The sequence below is a fragment of the Rhinolophus sinicus genome, chromosome 17, assembly GCF_057876585.1.
Source record: "Rhinolophus sinicus isolate RSI-liver-muscle chromosome 17, RSI-T2T, whole genome shotgun sequence".
In the NCBI taxonomy this organism is placed as follows: Eukaryota; Metazoa; Chordata; class Mammalia; order Chiroptera; family Rhinolophidae; genus Rhinolophus; species Rhinolophus sinicus.
Genome location: NC_142517.1, coordinates 163,173,028 through 163,195,080, shown reverse-complemented (window position 1 = coordinate 163,195,080; position 22,053 = coordinate 163,173,028). Strand labels below are relative to the sequence as shown.

Sequence of the window (22,053 nt, the reverse complement as noted above, 5' to 3'; positions counted from 1 at the left end):
CTCTAACAGAGCTGAACAAAGAGAAGCACCTTTCCTCTCTTACCCTGATTGGACACATCATTCTGAGTAGAGGAGCCTGTGAATTAAGACTCCTTGAAACAAAATTCAACTTCCCAAACTACAAGACCCAAATATACAAAATGGCTCAGAACAAAATACCCCGCCCCTCCTTGCTACTCTGCTTCTGATACTAAACAGATTTTTCTTTTTAAATTTAAACCACGTACCCTTTAAATATGTGGGGGAAGTGGTCAGGGAGGACAACAGATGGCCTAAGATTTTCCCGTTAGTTCTGCCACTAAATAGATAGACACATTTGGGAAAATCTTTTGACTGCTGAGCCCTCAGTTTCCTAATCTGTAAATTGGCATAGTTTGGTCCCTTCTTGAAAATTCCATGTGTTTAAGTGAAAGGGGGAATTTTTAAAAGCGTTCATTATAAAGGCAAAACTTTCTGAGATTACAAAGGGTATTTGGGGGCTATCCTTGGATCCTGGAATAGTCCATAATCCCCCTGAAATAGTGTGAACAAATTTGGGTGAGTCTATATGCACATAAACATTCTTCCAGGAAGAGGGACAATATTTTCATTAGAGGCTGGAAGGGAACTTAGGTTTCTTCACCCTTCTTTGGTTGAAGACCACTGGTTGAGATAGTAAATGGTGTCTTCAGTTTCTGATTTATCTGGTTGCAGACAAATCAGCAGCAGTCTTTAGATGGTTATAAAATCTGTCCCACAAAGCCTTGTGGAGTTTCTCATTTATTTTCATGAGCTGTGCATTTGTAATTTTTCACGAGCAGAAAAGCTATTAAAAAATTGAGTCCTTTTCATTAAAGATTGAAAATTCTAGGGATTTCAGGATTTATTTTGATATTATTGGCCAAAGGAGAGCTATTTTACTACATCAGAAAATTTCAAGCCTATAGCATCTTAAATATTTGCCCATTCATATTGAATTATTTTACTGTCTTTTTCCTTGAGTTAACTGACATGAAACAAAAGGCTTGGCTCCTCCTTCTAACTCGGTTTTCTTTTTCTTTCTGATGTTTGAGTCGGCTGTGAAATGATGATGAATTAACTGTGGTTCTATTTGAAGTAGTAATTTTCATTTTTATAATGATTTTGATGCTCAAGATAAATTAAATACAACCTATGTATATAATATCCTTAACAGAATTAATTGAAAATTAGAAGGGGAAAATGACATTAGGGAATCTGAGGAACTGAAAGAGGAAAGATGCAGGTAGGAAGAAATGAGAACCAAAGAGAAAAATCTCAAGGTTAGATGCTGATACAGTATCAAATCCATAAGCAGAGACACAAGAAACAAGGAGGAATTTTTAAAACAGGAAACAAATATAGCAACGAGAGAATACTTAATTTTTGAATACATTAAATGCAAACGACCAAAAAAAAAAATCCTAAGCTTTTCAAGAACATCTTTTGACTGATAATCTCAAGGCGTTACATGGCTTCTTGTTAATTAAGGCAGAGACAGAGGCCAGCAGAGAACATCACAGAAAGAAGGATGTTGCCAGTGATTCTCAGATAAATGCAAAAAGCTCAGGGGAGCAATCTTTTGTGGTAAAGGAGAAGTGCCAATCAGTGAGGAATGTTGGTTTTCCCTGAGACAATATCAAAGCGGTGTAAAGTAAAAGGAAGAAAATTAGGTTTAAACATTGACCTTGTAAGAATTTATTTTAAGTAAATCCCAGGTGCTTTTAAACCGACTCCTGTTCCCTCACACATGACAATCTGATCAGAATTATTCCTTGAGGCTCTTAAAGTCCAAATGGAATGGAAAGCAACACGCAGTGCCTCTCTCCGTTGGACTTCACGCTCCCTTCCTGAGTCACGTAGCTTCAGGTCACAGGCTCCAGACTCTCCTTTTAACCCCAAGGGCGCCGAGGGAGAGACAGACGTATCCTCAAACGAACCCGATCCCCAGATGACCCTGGCGGGGTCCTTGTATTCATGGAGCCTTCACGCCTGACTCTCTTCCTCTGTCGAGCAGCAGCTCAGTGTTTCTCCTCTCTGCGCCTTCTCCAATCCCATTCAAAAAAACAACAACACAAAACCCTGGGCTTTCAGCGAAAACGCACAGCGGCCCCGCCCCCACCGGGCTCCAGGAGGCCGCCTGCCGGGGGGCGGGGGACACTCCTCCCGGACCCCGGCTGGCGGGGCGCGCGCCCCCGGCCCTCGCGCGCGCCCGTTGCCATGGGAACGCACTCAGCTCGCCCGCCCGAGGGGCAGGCGCCGCGGCCCATCCAGCGGGAGACACTATCGCAAGATGGCGTCGGCGAGGCCGCGGGATGCGGAGTGAGCGCGCCCCGCCGGGGGCTCTGCGAGGCTGCTCCTCTCCCCCCCGCCGCCGCCACCGCCGCCGCCGCCGCCACTGCGGCGCCGCCTCTCCGCCCGCCACTGCGCCTCAGCCGAACCTCCCCGCCTGGCAGGTACCGCCGCCCGCGCGCGCCCCGCGTCGTGCCCCGATGGCAGCGACAAGTGCCGGCTCGCCGAGGGCTAGCGGGTCTCCCCTGGCCCGGTGCGCCCGACACTAACGCGTACATAACTTTTTCTTGCAGCGGCCCCCGGCATCCCGGCCTGCAGGCTCCCCGCGCGCCGGCGCTCCCACCACGCCCCTCCGAGGTGAGCGCGGCGGGCCGATGCCGTGATCCCGGGTGGGCCTGGGCGGAGCGCGTGGACTGGCGGCCGCGGCGAGCAGCTGGCGAGCGCCTGTACAATGGCCCTGACCCTGTTTGGTAAGTGCAGCCCTTTGCCCGCGCGATCGCAGGTGGGCCGCGCCCCGGAGCTCGGGGCGGGGGCCGGGGGCGCCCGGGGAGGGGACGCCGCGCGCGCTGTGGCGCGCGGGCTGGGGCCGTGGACTTGGGGCCCCGGGAGCCCCGGGCTCGCTCCCTCGCGCCTCTCCCATTGTTTCCTCTCCAGGCAGCGCTGATGGGCGTGTGCTCCCTTGGCCAATTCTGGGATGGGAGGCTCTGAGGTCCTGGGTGTTTTGTAAACCGAGGATTCTCTAAGATGCCAACTTGGGAGCGAAGTTAGCTGGTTGTTTCCAAACCTACGATTGTCAAGTCGGTAAATAAAGATCCTGGAAAGTTTATTTATTTTGGACAAGGTATCTGTGCATCCCACTCTGCCTGGAATTGCCAAATGCATGTGTTGATTCTTGTTGGAATTGGGGGCACTTTTTTGGACTCGGTATATTCCTTTGTAAACTAGAATACGTGGTGAACTTAGTATTTGTTAAAATAGGAAATGTTTGCCCTAACGAATATGAGAGCAGAAGAAAGTTGGTTACTGGAAGTAAGTAATCTCAGGAGAATATATTTCAGTATTTCAGGAAAGAAATGTTATTTCTGTGATGTAATTACTGCAACACTATTGTTTCAGTGGTTAAGACTTCAAGGTTTTGTTTTTTTTCCCTGGAGTCAGCAATGACAATGGATTGGAAAGGACTGAAAAGATACATTCTTTCCTTTTACAGAAACAGATTGTAGTACATATGTACCTTGCTTGAAGAAAATTCAATACATACAGCATGTGAAAATTTAGATGTTCAAAGTATACAATTTTTCAAAGAAACAAAGTACAATGATATGTACAGTGACATGTAACTGATAACTTACAAAGACAGTCTTAGTAAATTAAAGTATCAAGTTTCCAGTTACGTTTTAATGTCATTTGATCAAACAGTTATAGGCATCACCTACCACAAATGCTTTTTGATGTAAATACTTAAGAGTGAATTAATCTCTTGGAATCAAAGTTACTTTTATTTAGCCATCTTATTTTATAAATTAAATTTAGACCCAGAGAGGTTATTTACCAAGGTCGAATGACCCTTTTGTAGCAAAACTGAGCTTAGAACACAATTTGCCAGTCTTCAGTCTGGGGCTGTGTTTATTTTGCCCAAATACCCACAGTACTAGAAATTACGTTTCTTATTTAGTGTTGATTCTCCATAGGTGTTTTAAAACATGTTTCTTCTTTCTCTGAGAGTAGTGAAAATCTCACTGTTTTTCAGTACACTGTATCTAATCTGCATTACTTAGGTAGTAGACGAATTTTCCTTAACTGTGGACTTTTTTTGTACAAAAGTTAGAAATGATGAAAGGCTTTACTCATAGTTGATATTTTCTTTTATTGAAGCGTTTATCTTACGCTATTGTAGCTAATACATAGCAGTAAGATTTCCAGAAGTCAATTTCTCTTTAAAACTATTTCTGGCTAAATCATTGTCCTTCCTAAAGAGACAGTCTGCATTTTCAAGGTTTGTTTTCAAAGGTACATTTACAAATTAACCACTTTTAGAATACTGACATTCTTGATGAATAAAACAGATAAACTGGGGAGAAGTGGAGTGTGTGACAAGACTCTTAAAAGGATTCTGAAATTGTTAAATCTTTAACTCCTGAAGTGGAGATGAGGAAAGGAAGAACATGGAATTTGACCTTTAGAAGAAGGTATGAGAAACCACTCCCACCCCTCAGAATGAATAAAATATCTTTAAAATTTTAAAGTTGTGGGAAAATAGAATTTAGTGTACAAAATCAAATTTGGTTAACAATTTTTAAGAACATTTCACCTGTGTGTAGAGGCTATTTTTTCAGTAATGATAGATAGAGTAGCAGCTGCTCTCAAAAATGTGGTTGCATTCCACTCATTAGTCACTGAGATGTCTGTTAAAAATGTTGATTCCTTTGCCCAGAGACCTACAGCATATGCCTTTCTGGGGAGAGGGGATTTTCAAGGGACTCCCCTGTGATTCTTACGCACACTCAAATTTGAGAACCATTGTATTAAAGATAAATACTAGACTTCCTCATACTTGTCCAATTTTAAATAGCTTTTGTATATGTTAAGAGCGGTCCTCAAGGGTTAGAAGAAATGGATTTTATTTTAGAAATTACTAGTATTTAACTAGTTGGTCTTAGTCAGGAGTACCTACTATCCCTTTATATTTAGTCTTTTTTAAAAAATGAATTAATTCTTTCTCTGCTTCACACTCAGCACCTTTATATTTACTCTTAATAACCAATTTAGAACACAGGAGCAATGAGATAATTAAAATTCTGTGAGATAGGACTGAGTGAGAGATGGTGAAGACAAGATAGGAACAAGAAACTAGACAAAAGGGACTTACCACTCATCGAAGTCAGATCTCAATAGATTTCCACCTAAGCCTCCCCAAAGTAACCCATGCCAGGACTCTACCTTGTGTATCTTGCGTGTGCTAGTTGGTTAGGCGAGCGTCTTAAGTCTGCTTGGGTGCGATAGTGAAATACCATACACTGGGTGGCTCACACAGCAGACATTTGTTTCTCACAGTTTTGGAGGCTGGGAAGTGGGGACCAAGGTATCTTCAGATGATTCCTGGCTTGCAGACATCCAGCTGTGTCCACACATGTTAGGGAGAAACGGAAAGCAAGCTCTCTGGTCTCTTATAAGGGCACTAATACCACCATGAGGACCCACCCTCATGACCCCATCCAAACCTAACCTCTTCCCAGAGGTCCCATCTTGAAACACTATCATGTTGGGGGTTAGGGCCTCAACATATGAATTTGTGGGGGGACACAATTCAGTGCATAGCAGCCAGCACTAGAGTCTAGTTTTTTTAAATTTGTGTATTATATTTCCATCCAGGTTTTTTAAATAATTGTAAAGCGTGTTCTTTTTATAGGAAATTGGTGAAAGTTAGCTTCGTTTTAAAAAATGAGAGCCTCTAAAATTACTACATTTAAATATATACATTTACATTTTTTCACTTAAGTACATTATAGGAACTCTAAAATAATTGTCAAATAAAGCTGAAGAATGAAGAACGTCTTATCTCGTGTTCACGATTAATCATCTTTAATGCTTGAAAGGATATTTTTAATGGGAATTTCTGCTTTATTCTGTGATAGGAAAACCAGACCCCAGCCCTTCCTGATTTTACAGCCTCATTTGGGAGTTGAAAATGTACATTTGTCACACGGGGTGTCATGCAGGGTCTCAGCTCCCCCTCCCTGCACAAGAACGCAGGATATGGTGAGGCCAAAAAGGAACAACAACAGAGCCATAGATAGGGGAGTCATACCACTATAGTCTTGCTGGTTGGAGACACAGAGCAAACATCCACCAGTACCCCAACAAGGGGTCTTCTTGCATCCCCGTCTTGCTGGCAGCTGGGCGAGACACAGGAAGTAGGATCCACATGATCCGCAATCCACCGTCTACTTCTCTGCCTGCCAACCGCCCAACCAACCAGGGCAGTCACGACAGTTATATCAGTGGTTAATGGCTAACTGGTTACAGCTGATGGCCAACCAGTCACAGCTGATGGCCACCTACTACCCGAGCCAGCACCTTTCCACATGAGGCCAAGAGCTTGGAAACTGCTCTCTGGGACTCTGTCCCCACATTTTTGAAGGTTCATGAATTTGCAAGAGTTTTTCTTCACTTTTCAGATGAACCCACCCCTCAATCATCAGCATTGATACAAATAATTTTTAAATCCTCATAGCAAAAAAATTATCCAAATGTAGTTCATCCTCTGCTCACTCTCCTTGCTTATTCGTTCAACAAACATCTGTAGCAGTTAGCAAGAGACACGATCCCTGCCTTCTTAGAGTTTACATTTCCAGAACTATACTGTTTGCACTTAACTACTGCCATGCCGGAGACCCTGCTTGCTGCGCCATTTGTCGTGCGAGGTGGCCTGCGGGGTCTCTGGTCCCGCTCCTCACATAAGAATGCAGGATATGGTGAGGCCAAAAAGGAACACCCATGGAGCCATAGGTAGGGGAGTCATACCACTATAGTCTCACTGGAGGCTGGAGCCACACGACCTGCAACCTGCTGTCCGTTTTTCTGCCTGCCAACCGAGCGACTCACCAACCAACGCAGCCACTGCAGTTGTATCAGTGGCTAATTGGCTAACTGGTTACAGCTGATGGTCAATTAGCCGCAGCTGATGGCCATCTATCACCCGAGTCAGCAACTTTCCACGTGAGGCCGAGAGCCTGGAAACTGCTCTCTGGGACTCTGTCCCCACACTACCTAATTCCATAGAGGCTTTGTTAGAACTTCCCTGGCAGAGAAGCACGTGTTTTCTAATAATTGTTGCACTGGAAGGAAAGACTCAGATCATCTAATTTAGGACTTTTTAGTTGGTGTACCTGACAGAATGTCCTAATTGGCCCCCCAATAGAACCCTAGTTGACAGAGCTGGGTGAAAAAGCATCCTGCCAGGTCATCCTTTGGCAAGAATTTCTGTCATTTATAACTAAATGGGGACTGTGGTTTACAGCTCAGACCAACTGATGAGATTGGTCACTCAGTTACAGTCCAGCGGGGCTGACTGAACCCTGAATAACTCTCTTCTCTTTACAGATGGAATTAGCTCTGACATTGCTCCCCTCCCATTTTTTCTTTTCCCTCTCATTACCATATATAGTCATTATCATCATTGCCATAGATCACTTCTAATACTTAGGATTTCACTGAAATTTCTTACCTTCTTTCCTCAGACTCTTCTACTGCCATAGAAACCTTTCTTTATGTTACTTCATTTGACATCTCACTATCCTGACATATTGGCCTCTGGACATCTTTGTAAAGGTCCTTTGTAGCAGTTAAATGACAGTGATGTATTTATGATTCAGTTAGGAAGTTTTCTGATTTCCCATGATTGTCCTGGCTTTAACATTTATTTTTAAAAAGACAAGTCAGCTGCAGATTTTCACTATGACTTATTTGCCAAAAGCTAATTTCTTAGGAAACTCCTAGTTGAATACATTCTCTACTGATGTTTTTATTTTTCCGACGTTGCTCATCAAAGAATATGAGAAGGGGTTTGTGGGGACAGAGTCCCAGAGAGAAGTTTTCGAGGCTCTCGGCCTCACATGGAAAGGTGCTGCTCAGGTAGTAGATGGCCATCAGCTGTGACTAGTTGGCCATCAGCTGTTACCGGTTAGCCATTAGCCACTGATATAACTGCCGTGGCTAAGCTAGCTAGTGCGGATTTTAGCTAGCAAGTGGGGTCGGTTGGCAGAGAAGCGGATGGCAGATTGTGGATAGTGTGGCTTCTGCTTCCCGTGTCTCCAACCCAGCCGCCAGCGAGAATATAGTGGTATGGCTCCATGGGTGTTCCTTTTTGGCCTCACGGTATCCTGCATTCTTATGCGGGAAGCGGGACCAGGGACCCCACATGACAGGATTACCTAAGCAGCAGGATGGTCCAATGGTGAGAGCCCAGCTGCTTTCTTAGAATGTTTCATCTTTTCAGCTGTCACTAAAATCACCGTTTTTATTTAAGTAATTATCCATATTCTCTTACTAGTATCAGAAACTTAATATTTCAGCTTTAAAAGCTTTCTTTTAATGTTTGGAGATTTGTTCCTATGTATGAGAGATAAAAGAATTATAGTTGCTATAACTCTGATAGTCACCATCTGTGCACAAATAAATATTGGTAGTCATCTGAATCACATCTGTCCCTGAAAATAACCATCCTGTAAGCAGCCTAATCTTTGAAGACAGTGATGTATGCAATTGTAAAAATCTGACATACGGCCAGCCCAGTGACTCAGGCAGTTAGAGCTCCATGCTCCTAACTCCGAAGGCTGCCAGTTCGATTCCCACATGGGCCAGTGGGCTCTCAACCACCAGGTTGCCAGTTCAATTCCTTGAGTCCTGCAAGGGATGGTGGGCTGTGCCCCCTGCAACTAAGATTGAACACGGCACCTTGAGCTGAGCTGCCGCTGAGCTCCCGGATGGCTCAGTTGGTTGGAGCGCGTCTTCTCAATCACAGGATTGCCGGTTCGACTCCTGCAAGGGATGGTGGGCTGCGCCCCTGCAACTAACAATGGCAACTGGACCTGGAGCTGAGCTGTGCCCTCCACAACTAAGACTGAAAAGACAACAACTTGAAGCTGAATGGCACCCTCCACAACTAAGATGGAAAGGACAACAACTTGACTTGGAAAAAAGTCCTGGAAGTACACACTGTTCCCCAATAAAGTCCTGTACCCCTTCCCCAATAAAATCTAAAAAAAAAAAGTATTGGACAAGAAAAGTTTCAGTTTCTTTTATATCAGTATTTCTCAATTTTCTTTTTTTTGAAAAAACCACTCCATAAGAAGCCTTTTAGACATTTTTTCTCTCTTTTTTTTAAATTAAAGTTTATTGGGGTGACAATTGTTAGTAAAGTTATATAGATTTCAGGTGTACAATTCTGTAATACATCTATATATCACATTGTGTGTTCACCACCTAGAGTCACTTCTCCTTCCATCACCATATATTTGATCCCCTTTACCCTCATCTACCACCCCTCTCCCCCCTTACCCTCTGGTAACCACTAAACTATTGTCTGTGTCTATGAGTTTTTGTGTCTTCATTTGTTTGTCTTGTTCTTTTGTTGTTTTCAGTTTTATATACTACATATGGTATCAGTGAAATCGTATGGTTTTCCATTTTTCCTGGCTGACTTACTTCACTTAGCATTATAATCTCAAGATCCAACCATGTTGTCGCAAATGATACTATTTCATCTTTTCATATGGCTGAATAGTATTCCATTGTGTATACTATTGTTTATCCATTCATCTATCAAAGGACCTTTGGTTGTTTCCATGTCTTGGCCACCGTAAATAAAGCTGCAGTGAACATTGGAGCACATATGTCTTTACAGATAAATCTTTTCAGATTTTTTGGGTAGATACCCAGGAGAGGGATTGTTGGGTCATATGGTAATTCTAATTCTTAATTTTTTGAGGAACCTCCACACTGCCTTCCATAGCGGCTGCACCAGTCTGCATTCCCACCAGCAGTGTATGAGGGTTCCTTTTTCTCCACCGCCTCTCCAACACTTGTTACTATTTGTCTTGATGATGATAGTCATTCTGACTGAGGTGAGGTGATATCTCGTGGTTTTTATTTGCATTTCTTTGGTGATTAGTGATGTTGAGCATTTTTTTCATATGTCTATTGGCCATTTGTATGTCCTCTTTGGAGAAATGTCTCTTCAGGTCCTCTGCCCATTTTTTAATTGGATTGTTTGTTTTGTTGTTGTTGAGTTGTGTGAGTTCCTTGTATATCTTGGATATTAGCCCCTTATTGGAAGTGTTGTTTGCAAAAATCTTCTCCGATTCAGTTGGTTACCACTTTATTTTATTGATGGTTTCTTTTGCTGTGCAGAAGCTTTTTAGTTTGACATAGTCCCATTCATTATTTTAGTTTTTACCTGCCTTTGGGGTCCAATTCATAAACTGCTCTTTGAAGCCAACGTCCATAAGTTTAGTACCTATGTTTTCTTCTATGCAGTTTATTGTTTCAGATCTTATGTTTAGGTCTTTGCTCCATTTTGAATTAATTTTGGTACATGGTGATAGATAGCAGTCTAGTTTCATTCTTTTGCATGTGGCTTTTCAATTCTCCCAGCACCGTTTATTGAAGAGGCTGTCTTTTCTCCATTGTATGTTTTGGGCTCCTTTGTCAAAAATTGTCTGTCCATATTTATGTGTTTTTATTTCTGGGTTCTCAATTCTATTCCATTGGTCTATGTGTCTGTTTTTCTGCCAATACCATGCTGTTTTGATTATTGTTGCCCTGTAGTACAAGCTAAAGTCAGGAAGTGTGATACCTCCATTACTGTTCTTTTTTCTTAGGATTGCTTTGGCTCTTCGGGGTCTTTTGTGGTTCCATACAAATCTGATGTTTTTTGTTCTATATCTTTAAAAAATGCTATTGGGATTTTGATGGAGATTGCATTACATCTGTATATTGCTTTGGGTAATATGGCCATTTTAACTATGTTGATTTTTCCAATCCATGAGTACGGAATGTCTTTCCATTTCTTTGTGTCTTCTTCAACTTCTTTAAAAATGTCTTATAGTTTTCAATATATAGGTCTTTCACATCCTTAATTGTTCTCTCCATGAAACTTTAATACAAGAGATATACTATGTGTATATCTGCTTTACACATAAAAAGAGTAACTTTTTGACCCCTCTCCAAAAGCCAGCTTTGGCTCCTTTGCGAGCAGTATTACCCTCCATTGAGAATATATGTTTCTGACTAAAGCAGTTATAAGAGTATTAGTTAGGCAGAAAAATACTGTGTGGTCGTACTTTGTATGTTATATCATAGTAGTTCTGAAGGTATGACATTAGTATGATAAGTTATACATTTTTCATCATGTTGATTTAACCTCAGAATTAACATGTTACTATTATTTTGAGAGCAGCCATAACAAAGAGGTCCTTGTTGGAGTTGGGGGTGTGTGTAGCTTTTCTTAAGGTACCTTTTGTACATATAATAATGTCTTTTCATATGGGTAATTGATGTTTTCTCAGTCTTTATGTAAAGTATCAGTAACAGCACCTTTAAGAAAACTTTATTATTTATCTGCTGTATATAAACTAGATGAAGTTATTGAACTTGACGTGTAAACCCAATGTAAGAGAAGTCCTGGAGCCTGGCATTACAACCAAATTCCCAGACATAGTCATTTTTACATAGAAAATGATTTCCATAAACTTTGATTTTTATTTATTAGTATAATCCTACTACCCCTAGAAAGCAGAATAGGAAGAAACTAAGAAAACAGGATGGTCTGACCGTATTTTACATTGAAAAGTCATATTGAAAAAAAATCATGTCTGACAAAATAAAGTTATTACCAGTATACATTTCTAATTTGGCTCCTTGTTTTTAAAAAACAGAATGACTATGTTGTGAATATGCAAAAAAACCCACTGCATTGTGTACTTTAAAAGGGTGAATTTTATGGTGTGTGAATTATATCTCAATATAAGCTGTTATTAATTAAAAAATCACTTGAGGGGGTAGGAAATCAGATTGAATAGAAGGGAAATTTACTTCACTTAAACGAAAACAAAAACAAAAACAGAAAACAGCATTTTACAAAGAGTAATTTTATACCCAGGAACCTTTAGAACTTTTTGTTTTTTAAGAAAGTTTTTTTCCTTTTATTACCTAAGGAACAAAAAACAAAATTCCAATTGATAGGTTAAAAATGCCTCTGTCTGTTTTGAATGGTTGTTTTAAATTCAGAAAAGTGAATACTTCATGGAAAGAGTTAATATGGACAATTGAGTAATTTGTGGGAGAAAGGAAGATGAGTCAGGCCAGGCCTGTGGCCAGCTGCCCGGTGGTGTGGCGGGGGCCACCGCCTGGTGTTTTATCCAGCTGCGCTGAGAGTTCTTTCCCCTTTCCACGCTGACTTTTCCTTTGGATTTCATTGGACCGTATATTTCATGGTGTAAAGCAAGCAGAAAAATTATGTAGTCCAAGAATTATAGCTCTGCTTTCATAGATATTTATGACCACAAACTTGACATCTCAAAAACCAAATGGCTTCTCTTCTTTAAACTGCTAATCTTTCCTGATTTTCCCATTTCTGCCATTAGCACGTATCTTCAGCCATTATAGTACGTATATTCTTTCTGTATTGTGCCTTTATATACTCGTGGAACATTGTTGTTTTCTAGCTTCTTAATGGCTGTGAAATTATCTTGTCAGAGATGATCTTAGGATTTGAAGGGGCTTGTGTTAGGTAGAACAGGTGACAGCTAAGTGGTGTAGATGTCAATTTCAGGGATCTGTAAACATCTGCCTAACCAAACTATTTCCCCTACAGGCCTTCCCTTGTGAATAAATTTTACACCATTATATTAAAATTAAAGCACGATTTTTAGCGCATTACCTATGAAGAATAACATACTAAATATAGATAACTTATCTTCATATAGCATAAAAGAATGATTTTAATTTGCAGACTGAAGATCTTAAAGCAGGGCAAGCATTTTGACTCAGGGAGATACACTGTAAGAGAAAACAAAGTGGCAAGTATTAATATTTAGAAGGACCTGTAGGGGTGGTGTAATAAGCAAAACCATATTTGGGATTAAGGGAAGGAATGGACGACGGGATACCATAGAGTGAGAGAAGGAAACAAACACAGGAGCTGTACTAGTTCATATTTTTTTCCTGAGGAGTAGCTCTGAGAATTAGTATATATTTTCCTATTTTATGATTTGTGTACTCATCTGTTCAATGGATTTTGGTCTAATATGTGCCAGGTATATATTAGTTCCTGTCCTTAAAGAATTTATAGCGGGGTGCCAAAAAAATGTATACACATGATTTGTATTCATTTTTTGTTATCAATATATATTAAGTATTACAATTCTTATACAGTTTTTCCCTTTCTTAAAATGTGTATACGTTTTTTGGCACCCTCTGTATTTACAGTGAAGGGAAACAGATGATTAAAAGAAAAAAAAAGTATGTGCCAGGTCGCCAGTGCTCTGAAGAACAATCGAGCAAGGCGAGGAGGCGGGCTAGCTTTGTGGCAGCGTGGTCTGGGAGGACCTCACCGCTAAGGTGGGTTTTGAGCAGAGACTTGAAGGAAGTGAGAGAATGAGTCATGTGAAATGGGGGCGTCACCTCATAGAACAAGCGTTTTGGCAGGGATGTACTCGGCAGTTTTGAGGACTAGAAAGAAGGGCGACGTGGCTGGAGCGGAATCAGCCGGGGGAAAGTGGTGGGAGAGGACAGAGAGCCACCAGGGGATGGAGGGGTGTTGGGGTCAGAGATTATGGAGGGCTCTGTACACCACGGTGAGGACGGCAGGTTAACTCAGAGTGAGATGGGAGGTTTGTAGAGGATGCGTCCAAAGCATGTAGTGTGGAGGAAAGGGCTTGGATTTTGGAGTAAGAGGTATGTTTAATCCCTTCTCTGCCAAGTGTCAGCTATATGTTCCAGCCTCATTTTCCTTATATGTAAACGGGCTACTAATTCCCTTCTCCCATTGGTGCAGAAATAGATGAGATCATGTGTGGATGGTTCTCTGCACAGTGATTGAAGATACATAGTAGCTAATATTGTCACTAATATTATCATTCTTATAAATATTAGCAAAGATCCAACATATCAGCAGTTTCCCCATTTGTTCATTTCACAAGTCTGTTGGCCCTCTTGGAAAAGTAGTTCTGCAATATTTCTATTTATGTGTGTGGCTAAATACATGCCACATGCCATTGTAGACTTTGTCTGAGAATGCTCTAGTGGAGTCTTGGTTCAGGGAGATACAGTGAAGACCAGATAGACTTCTGATAGCTGGATACTTGATACTTTCTGTTGCACTCTGAAAATGTGAAAACTACACTTCCCAATAGGCAATGCTTACTTCTCCTTTGGGAGGTAATCCAGAATATAATCAGATATAGCCCCTGACCTCAGGACACTTGAAATATGTCAAAGGACTGTAAACTCAATGTCTGGCACATAGTGGGTGCTCAATCCAAGTTTATTGAATGAATGAGTGAATATACAACAATGGACTATCACTCTATGTACTTTGCCTGTGAACAACCTTGACTAAGTTTAAACATTTGCTTTCATTTACCCTTTTCCCTGCTTTGTTTTGGGTTATTCTTGCTTATTATTAGGTTGGTGCAAAAGTAATTGTGATTTAAAAGGTTAAAACTAATTGCAAACACCACAATTACTTTTGCACCAACCAATAGGTTAGAGTCCATAATTGGAAACTTAAACCTGCTGCTTAGAAATTGGTTTGTCTAGCAATTCATTTCCCTACTTACAGTCCTCCAGTGAGTCCCATCACCATTTAGGTCAAGTCCAAATTCCCTAGCTCGTATATAGGCTGTCAAGATGGGCCCCTGCTTACTGGCCTGGTCTCTTCTCTTATCTCTCCTCCTCAAATGTGTGCTTCAGACGTGCTGCACTACCTTGAAGTTTCCAGAAGGGATTGTACTCAGTGGGCCTTTGGTACCATCATTTGCCAAGCCCTTCTTTGCCCTACTTCTGCACATCTTGCAAAACTCAGCTTGAATAGTCATCTTTTCTAAGAGGTCTGTGAGTTAGTTATACCTTTTCTGCATCTGTAGTGCCCTATACACATCTCTGCCCTCCCACTGGTCACGTGGTGATATAATGGTTCGTTATATTTTCCTGTCTTCCCTATTAGATGAAGTTCCCTAATAGGAAAGCTATGGATTTCTTCTCTGTATCCTTAACAACTGCCAGGGTCTGATGCAGACCAGCTACTCAATAAACATTTGAGTGAATGTTGGATATTACAGTAGTCTACTATATTTCTTAAATTTGGAAGTTAATTTCAAGGCCCAAATCCATATAACACACCTTTTAATTTTCATTATTTTTTTGGCATTTTTAAAAAAAATTCAGTAAATGTGCCATTATGTTACGCCTTGGTTCCATACTTTTACATGGATTCTCTAACTGGAAGCTCACAAAGGCTTGAATAAAATGGAAATCTCTCTGGGAGCAGATTCTTTGAGGTTTAACTATAGTATCACAAAGGCTTGAATAAAATGGAAATCTCTCTGGAGCAGATTCTTTGAGGTTTAACTATGGTATTACTAACCAGCAGCAGATGTTTCTAAATTATTTGGCATAATTAGATAACAAATTCCGCTTCATTACACTATTGTTCCTTTTCATTTCAGTGGTACAAAGGAATCGCACATAAATTAGCTTGGTTTGTTCATGTTTTACCCTCACAGGGAACATAATCAAATTGAACAGGAATTCAATATGAAAATGGCTATCTTAACCTTTTAGAAGTTGAAAATAAAAACAATACTCTTTCTTTCATAATAATAAATTTGTGTGCTACATGAACATTCCTATTAGTTTTCCTGTTTATTAGAGCAGATATAAACAACAGTTTAGACAGTCATATTTTTAAATAGATAAAAAAATTTATTTGTTACATATTAATACCTCTCATTGTTCCAGAAATAATTTCATGTAGTTTACAATAAGATACAACTCGAGAGGATTGGAAGCAATCACGTGGGAATTCGTTTTTCTCTGTCTTGTATCATTAGTTTCTTCCTCTCCTTTGGATTATTTCCCTTAGGTTATAGTCCTGCTTTTCTGTTCCGTGTGAGAAAGCCTTTCCTCAACTGTGGAACCCTCTGCAGCTCTGTCATGAATTATTATTGATTGTCCTCTTACCAGAGGTTTGAACGGGGAGCATTTGGCATGACCCACCTCTTCCCGCGTGCCTGCTCTTCAACCCTCGTCTACACCATCTCTTTTCAGCCATTGTGTTGTATAATAATATTTTTGGGGGGAATAAAATTTGAATTTTATTCAGTTGGCTAACTGTACAAGGAAGGGAAGAACAAACATCAGAAGATGAGCCAGATTTCAAGTGATGGTAGTAGTAAAACACAGACTGTCATTCGATGAGAGCCCCAAAGCAAAGAAACAAAACTAAATGTTTCAAAGGAAACACAAATTGGGGACAATGACTTAGATTACAGAGTTAAATTTAATAAGAAACAACTCCTCTTACAAATATATATAATTAGGAAGCAAGTAAAAAAATAGCCTCTTTAGCACCCGGTAATGAAAGGAGGCCACAGAAAACCCTCATGACCTCTGATCACCTGCCCTCAGCTCATCAGGCCCAGCTGTGGGCCTTGTTACCTTTATGATATCAACTCAAACACAGAACCCAAACCTCAGGTTAGCCGCTCAACGACACGAGGCCTCAGGGCTCAGCCTCCCATCCCCACCTTCAGACCAAGTCAGTATGAATTTTATGCGTTTCCCATGACACTGTTCAGGCAGCACTCTATCTGTCTGTACCCGTACACAGGCGCGCACACCATTAAAGGATGTTGTCATGCGGGAGACCCTGCTCGCTGCGCCATTTGTCGTGCGGGACGGCCTGCGGGGTCTCTACTCCCGCTCCCCATACAAGAACGCAGGATATGGTGAGGCCAAAAAGGAACACCCACGGAGCCATAGGTAGGGGAGTCATACCACTTTATTCTCTCTGGCGGCACTATACTCTCACTGGAGGCTGGATCCACACTGTCCGCAAACCGCCATCCACGCTTGCCAGCCCAGCCGCCATCTTCTTGCTAGCCCCATCCTTCTTCTCTCCTTCTCTCCTCTCTCCTAGCGTAGCCACAGCAGTTATATTAGTGGCCAATGGCTCACTGGTTACAGCTGACGGCCAACTAGCTACAGCTGATGGCCATGCAATCACAGTTGGCCATTTACTACCTGAGCCAGGCACCTGTCTATGTGAGGCCGAGAGCCTGGAAACTTCTCTCTGGGGCTCCGCCCCCACACTCCACCCCTACAGGCTCTCGCCTCACAATCTACGCGACAAGCGTCTTCCGCGAGGGGACCTGTGCGAGGAGCCTGGGGGTGAATGCAATATCCTGGACACAGCCAGGCTCTCTGGGCACAGCCAGGGTTTCTCAGGGCACCACCAGTGCTTCTGGGCACGGCCAGACTTCCTGGACTTCTTAGGGTACCACCTGTCTTCCCGGACACAGCCAGGGTTTCTCAGGGCACCACCAGTACTCCTGGGCACTGCCAGACTTCCTGGACTTCTTAGGGTACCACCTGTCTTCCCGGACACAGCCAGGGTTTCTCAGGGCACCACCAGTACTCCTGGGCACTGCCAGACTTCCTGGACTTCTTAGGGTACCACTAGTTTCCCCGGGCACAGCTAGGATTTCTCAGGGCACTGCCACTCTCTGTGGGCACAGCCACACTTCCTGGACACAGCCAGGGCTCTCAGGGCACTGCCACTCTCTCTGGGATACAGCCCGACTTCCTGGGCACAGCCAGGGTATCTTCAGGGCTCAGCCAGACTTCCTGGACTCAGCCAGGGCTCTCAGGGCACTTCCACTCTCTGTGGGCACAGCCACACTTCCTGGACTCAGCCAGGGCTTTCAGGGCACTGCCACAGCCACACTTCCTGGACACAGCCAGGGCTCTCAGGGCACTGCCACTCTCTCTGTGCCTCTCAGGGTACCCTGCTGGAACAACAGCGACTCACAATCAAGGTGCTTACATATTCTCAATGGCAGCCAGTCAAGAGACAAAAGCAAATATCCCCCAGTTCCACTAACAACAGTTCCCAAACAAACAGTCAAGCGGTCCATTAAATTAGGGATGGAAGGCAATTCCCCATAGTCCATAGTCATTCACCAGGGCTGTCCTGGGGGTGAGGGACGACCTTGACCTCACCCTCATCTCCCACGGAGGACTCAGCAAGCGTTACCTCCTGGGACTATAAGTCCCGCATCCGGGCTGCCTGAGCAGGAACTTCCCCGGCCCACAGGGCTGCAACGACCTTCGCTTTCTCCAGCCTGTGCTGGTTGGGGAACCGTCCACATCTTTCCACCTCTCCACGGGGCTCCATCTCTGCAGCAGCTGCATGGCTTTTCCTGTGCTGGTGGGAGAACCGTCCACGTCCTCCCACCCCTCCACGGGGGTCCAGCTCTCCGGCAGCTGCTCCTCCTGGTCTTCCAGAGACTGGGTGTTCATACGCACAAACTGCTCCACCGTCCTTCGGGGAGCTTTGGCCCGCACCATACCCTGCTTGCTGCGCCATTTGTCGTGCGGGAGACCCTGCTCGCTGCGCCATTTGTCGTGCGGGACGGCCTGCGGGGTCTCTACTCCCGCTCCCCATACAAGAACGCAGGATATGGTGAGGCCAGAAAGGAACACCCACGGAGCCATAGATGGGGGAATCATACCACTATATTCTCTCTGGCGGCACTATACTCTCACTGGAGGCTGGATACACACTGTCCGCAAACCGCCATCCACACTTGCCAGCCCAGCCGCCATCTTCTTGCTAGCCCCATCCTTCTTCTCTCCTTCTCTCCTCTCTCCTAGCGTAGCCACAGCAGTTATATTAGTGGCCAATGGCTCACTGGTTACAGCTGACGGCCAACTAGCTACAGCTGATGGCCATGCAATCACAGTTGGCCATTTACTACCTGAGCCAGGCACCTGTCTATGTGAGGCCGAGAGCCTGGAAACTTCTCTCTGGGGCTCCGCCCCCACAGATGTTTAGCCCTGTTCTCCAGAAGAGCTCCCAATGGTCCGCCTACGTGGGGGTGATGCAGAGAATGTCACAGCCAGGATGAACCAGGTAGAGAGGACGAGGGCCGTCCTGAGCATGGTGCTGGTGGGGGTTCAGGAGGCTGGAGAAGGGGCGCAGGCATGTGGCCCGCCCTGAGTGCCGGTCATAATTAGTTATGAGGCATCTGGGAATGCCATCAACTCTAGTGGAAAGAAAGATGGGCAACAGTGAAAGAAAACATTTCTCTGCCACTTTTTAAAACAAGGAGGAAGCCTTTATTTAAGACTCTTGCGGTAGGTGTCAAGACCATCACAATAGGAGAGATGGGACTTAATTCAGAACACAAGAACAAGTGGGGATTTATAGCCAAGGAACAGGGTGGGGGTGGGGGTGGGGGTGGGGGTAGGTGGATGGAAAATTATTATTTTTTAAATGAATGGTAATTTTTTTTTTTTTTAAGATTTTATTGGGGAAGGGGAACAGGACTTTATTGGGGAACAGTGTGTACTTCCAGGACTTTTTTCCAAGTCAAGTTGTTGTCCTTTCCGTCTTAGTTGTGGAGGGCGCAGCTCAGCTCCAGGTCCAGTTGCCGTTGTTAGTTGCAGGGGGCGCTGCCCACCATCCCTTGCGGGAGTCAAGGAATCAAACTGGCAACCTTGTGGTTGAGAGCCCACGGGCCCATGTGGGAATTGAACCGGCAGCCTTCAGTGTTAGGAGCATGGAGCTCCAAGCGCCTGAGCCACCAGCTGGCCCTGATGGAAAATTATTAAGAGGAGACGTCAAGGGTAGAGGGATTTCTTGCTAAACCTACCTAACAGGATTCTTGCTGAGGGCAGGCCAGGCTGGTCTGATTTCAAAGGTGAGTGTGGGGACAGAGTCCCAGAGAGCAGTTTCCAGGCTCTCAGCCTCACGTGGAAAGGTGCTGGCTCAGTTATTAGGTGGCCGTCAGCTGTAACCAGTTAGCCACTAATATAACTGCCGTGGCTACGCTAGGGGGTTGGTTGTGGGTTGGATGGCAGATTGAGGATCGTGTGGCTCCTGCTTCCTGTGTCTCCACCCCAGCCGCCAGCGAGAATATAGTGGTGTGACCCCCCTATCTATGGCTCCGTGGGTGTTCCTTTTCGGCCTCACCATGCCCCTGTGTTCTTGTGTGGAGAGCGGGAGCTGAGACCCCGCATGACAGTGAGGGATGAGGAATTTGATTAAATATAAAGAGGGATCAGATTATCAAGGGTTGGTTGGGGGATTCCTGCTAAACTGACTTGGCAGAATTTTTGCTGAAACTGGGCTTTGCAGGCCTGGTGAGGCTTGGGGCCAAGGTTAAGGCCTAGTCAAGAAGAGGGCTGAGCGGAGCCTGATGTGAGCTTGATCAAGGACAGCCTGCTGTCACAACTGCCACCTTACCTTGTGGTGGAAATGCTTTCTCAGTTAATAGCCGGGGAACAGTGGCTTTTCCTTAGTCCTCATAGTTGAGCTTTCTGCACTGTTTGGTGTTTTTGATTGCCTCTTCAAATTTTTCTTTTGTGTCTTTCCAGACATTGTTTTTTCTGCTACTCCTTTTCTTCCCTCTCACTGTTCACCAGTTTCCTCCCCTGAAATGTCAGTGCTTTTTCAAGAACTGACGTCCCTTTGTCACTTGGGAATATATAGACTTCCAGCAGTGAGCACCGAGTGGACGATTCCCGGCCCCATCTCCGGCCTTGCCCTTCCTTCCACACCCTCCATCTCTGCCAGGATTTCCCGCAGACACTTCAGACTCCACGTGTCCCAGCCCCAGATCCTTAGCTTGCGTTTACTCTTCCGTCCTCTTCCCTTGCCTCTAATACTGAGTCAGCTGTTAACTTTTGCAGCTTAGTCTTTGGAATAGTTTCCATGTCTTATTCTTTCTCTGTATTTCCATTTCTTGCTCTGTCCTTCCTTTCAGTACTGCGGTCCGTCCCCTCCCTCCTGCCTGCCCCTGCCATTCATTCAGAAGGAATCCCTTCATCTTCTTAATTCTTTACCATTTTATCTGTGAGTCCCCTGTGACATTTATCAGTGTGTTCCTTTCATAGTAGTTATACATCTTTGTCCATCTTTTCTAGGCTAATGTTTCTGTAAGGTAAGATTCATTCTCATTTCTGTCCTCACCGTGCTCAGCTCAGTGCTTCTCACATTGCAGGTGCTCAAAAATATTTAAGTGAATACAGTAGTTCCAAAACCATGATACAGGGCAGGAATATAAAGCATTCTTTAATTTTTTCCTATAACTTTGTAATGCTTTAACCAAGATAGTAAACATGTCTCAAAATCTCTCATATATTGTTTTTTGTTGCCTCGTGAGCTTATTTTCAGTCTTTAAAGAAATACATACATCCCTGTAATGTTGATGCATGTCAAGGGCAGATATATCATTTACTTTGCGATGGGTTGCTCTTTTTAAAATTTAGTTTAATTTTATTAGTTTCAGGTGTACAAAACAACATAATGATTAGACATTTACACCTTTCACAAAGTGACAACCCCACCATTCCACTACTCCTCTGATATCATACATAGCTATTGATTATATTCACTATGCTGTGCTTCACATACTGTGACATATATGTATAGATATATATATGTATATGTATATATATCTATATATATAAAATTATAGTTGACATTCAGTATTATTTTTTATCAGTTTCAAGTGTACGTGCAGTAGTTAGGCATTTACATAATCTATGAAGTGATTAACTCCCTCCTACAAGTCCAGCACCCATCTGACACCCTACATAGTCTTCACAACATTATTGACTATATTCCCCATGCTGTATTTCACATCCCCGTGCCTATTCTGCAACTACCAACATGTATTTTCTAATCCCTTCACCTTTTCACTTATCCCCCCAAACCCCCTCCTATCTAGTAACCATCAGTTTGTTCTCTGTATCTGTGAGTCTGTTTCTGTTTTGTTCGCTCGTTTATTCTGTTCTTTAAATTCCACATATAATAAGTGAGATCATGTAGTATTTGTCTTTCTCAGTTTGACTTATGTCACTTAGCATAATATCCTCTAGGTCCATTCATGTTTTTGCAAATGGTAAGATTTCAGTCTTTTTTTATGGCAGAGTAATTAATACTCCATTGTATAGATGTTCCCCAATTTCTTTATC

The 22,053-nt window shown here is 43.2% G+C and overlaps 1 protein-coding gene across 1 annotated transcript in view; it reads left to right on the top strand.

The window, feature by feature from the left end:
- The first annotated feature begins 2,274 nt into the window (after window positions 1–2,274).
- CHN1 (chimerin 1) overlaps window positions 2,275–22,053 on the top strand; it is a 175,851-nt gene continuing 156,072 nt past the window's right edge. Inside the window, exons 1-2 of the mRNA XM_019727475.3 lie at window positions 2,275–2,453; window positions 2,583–2,759. Coding sequence (XP_019583034.1) covers window positions 2,741–2,759 — 19 coding nt within the window. The 5' untranslated portion in view covers window positions 2,275–2,453; window positions 2,583–2,740. The remainder of the gene's footprint in view (window positions 2,454–2,582; window positions 2,760–22,053) is intronic.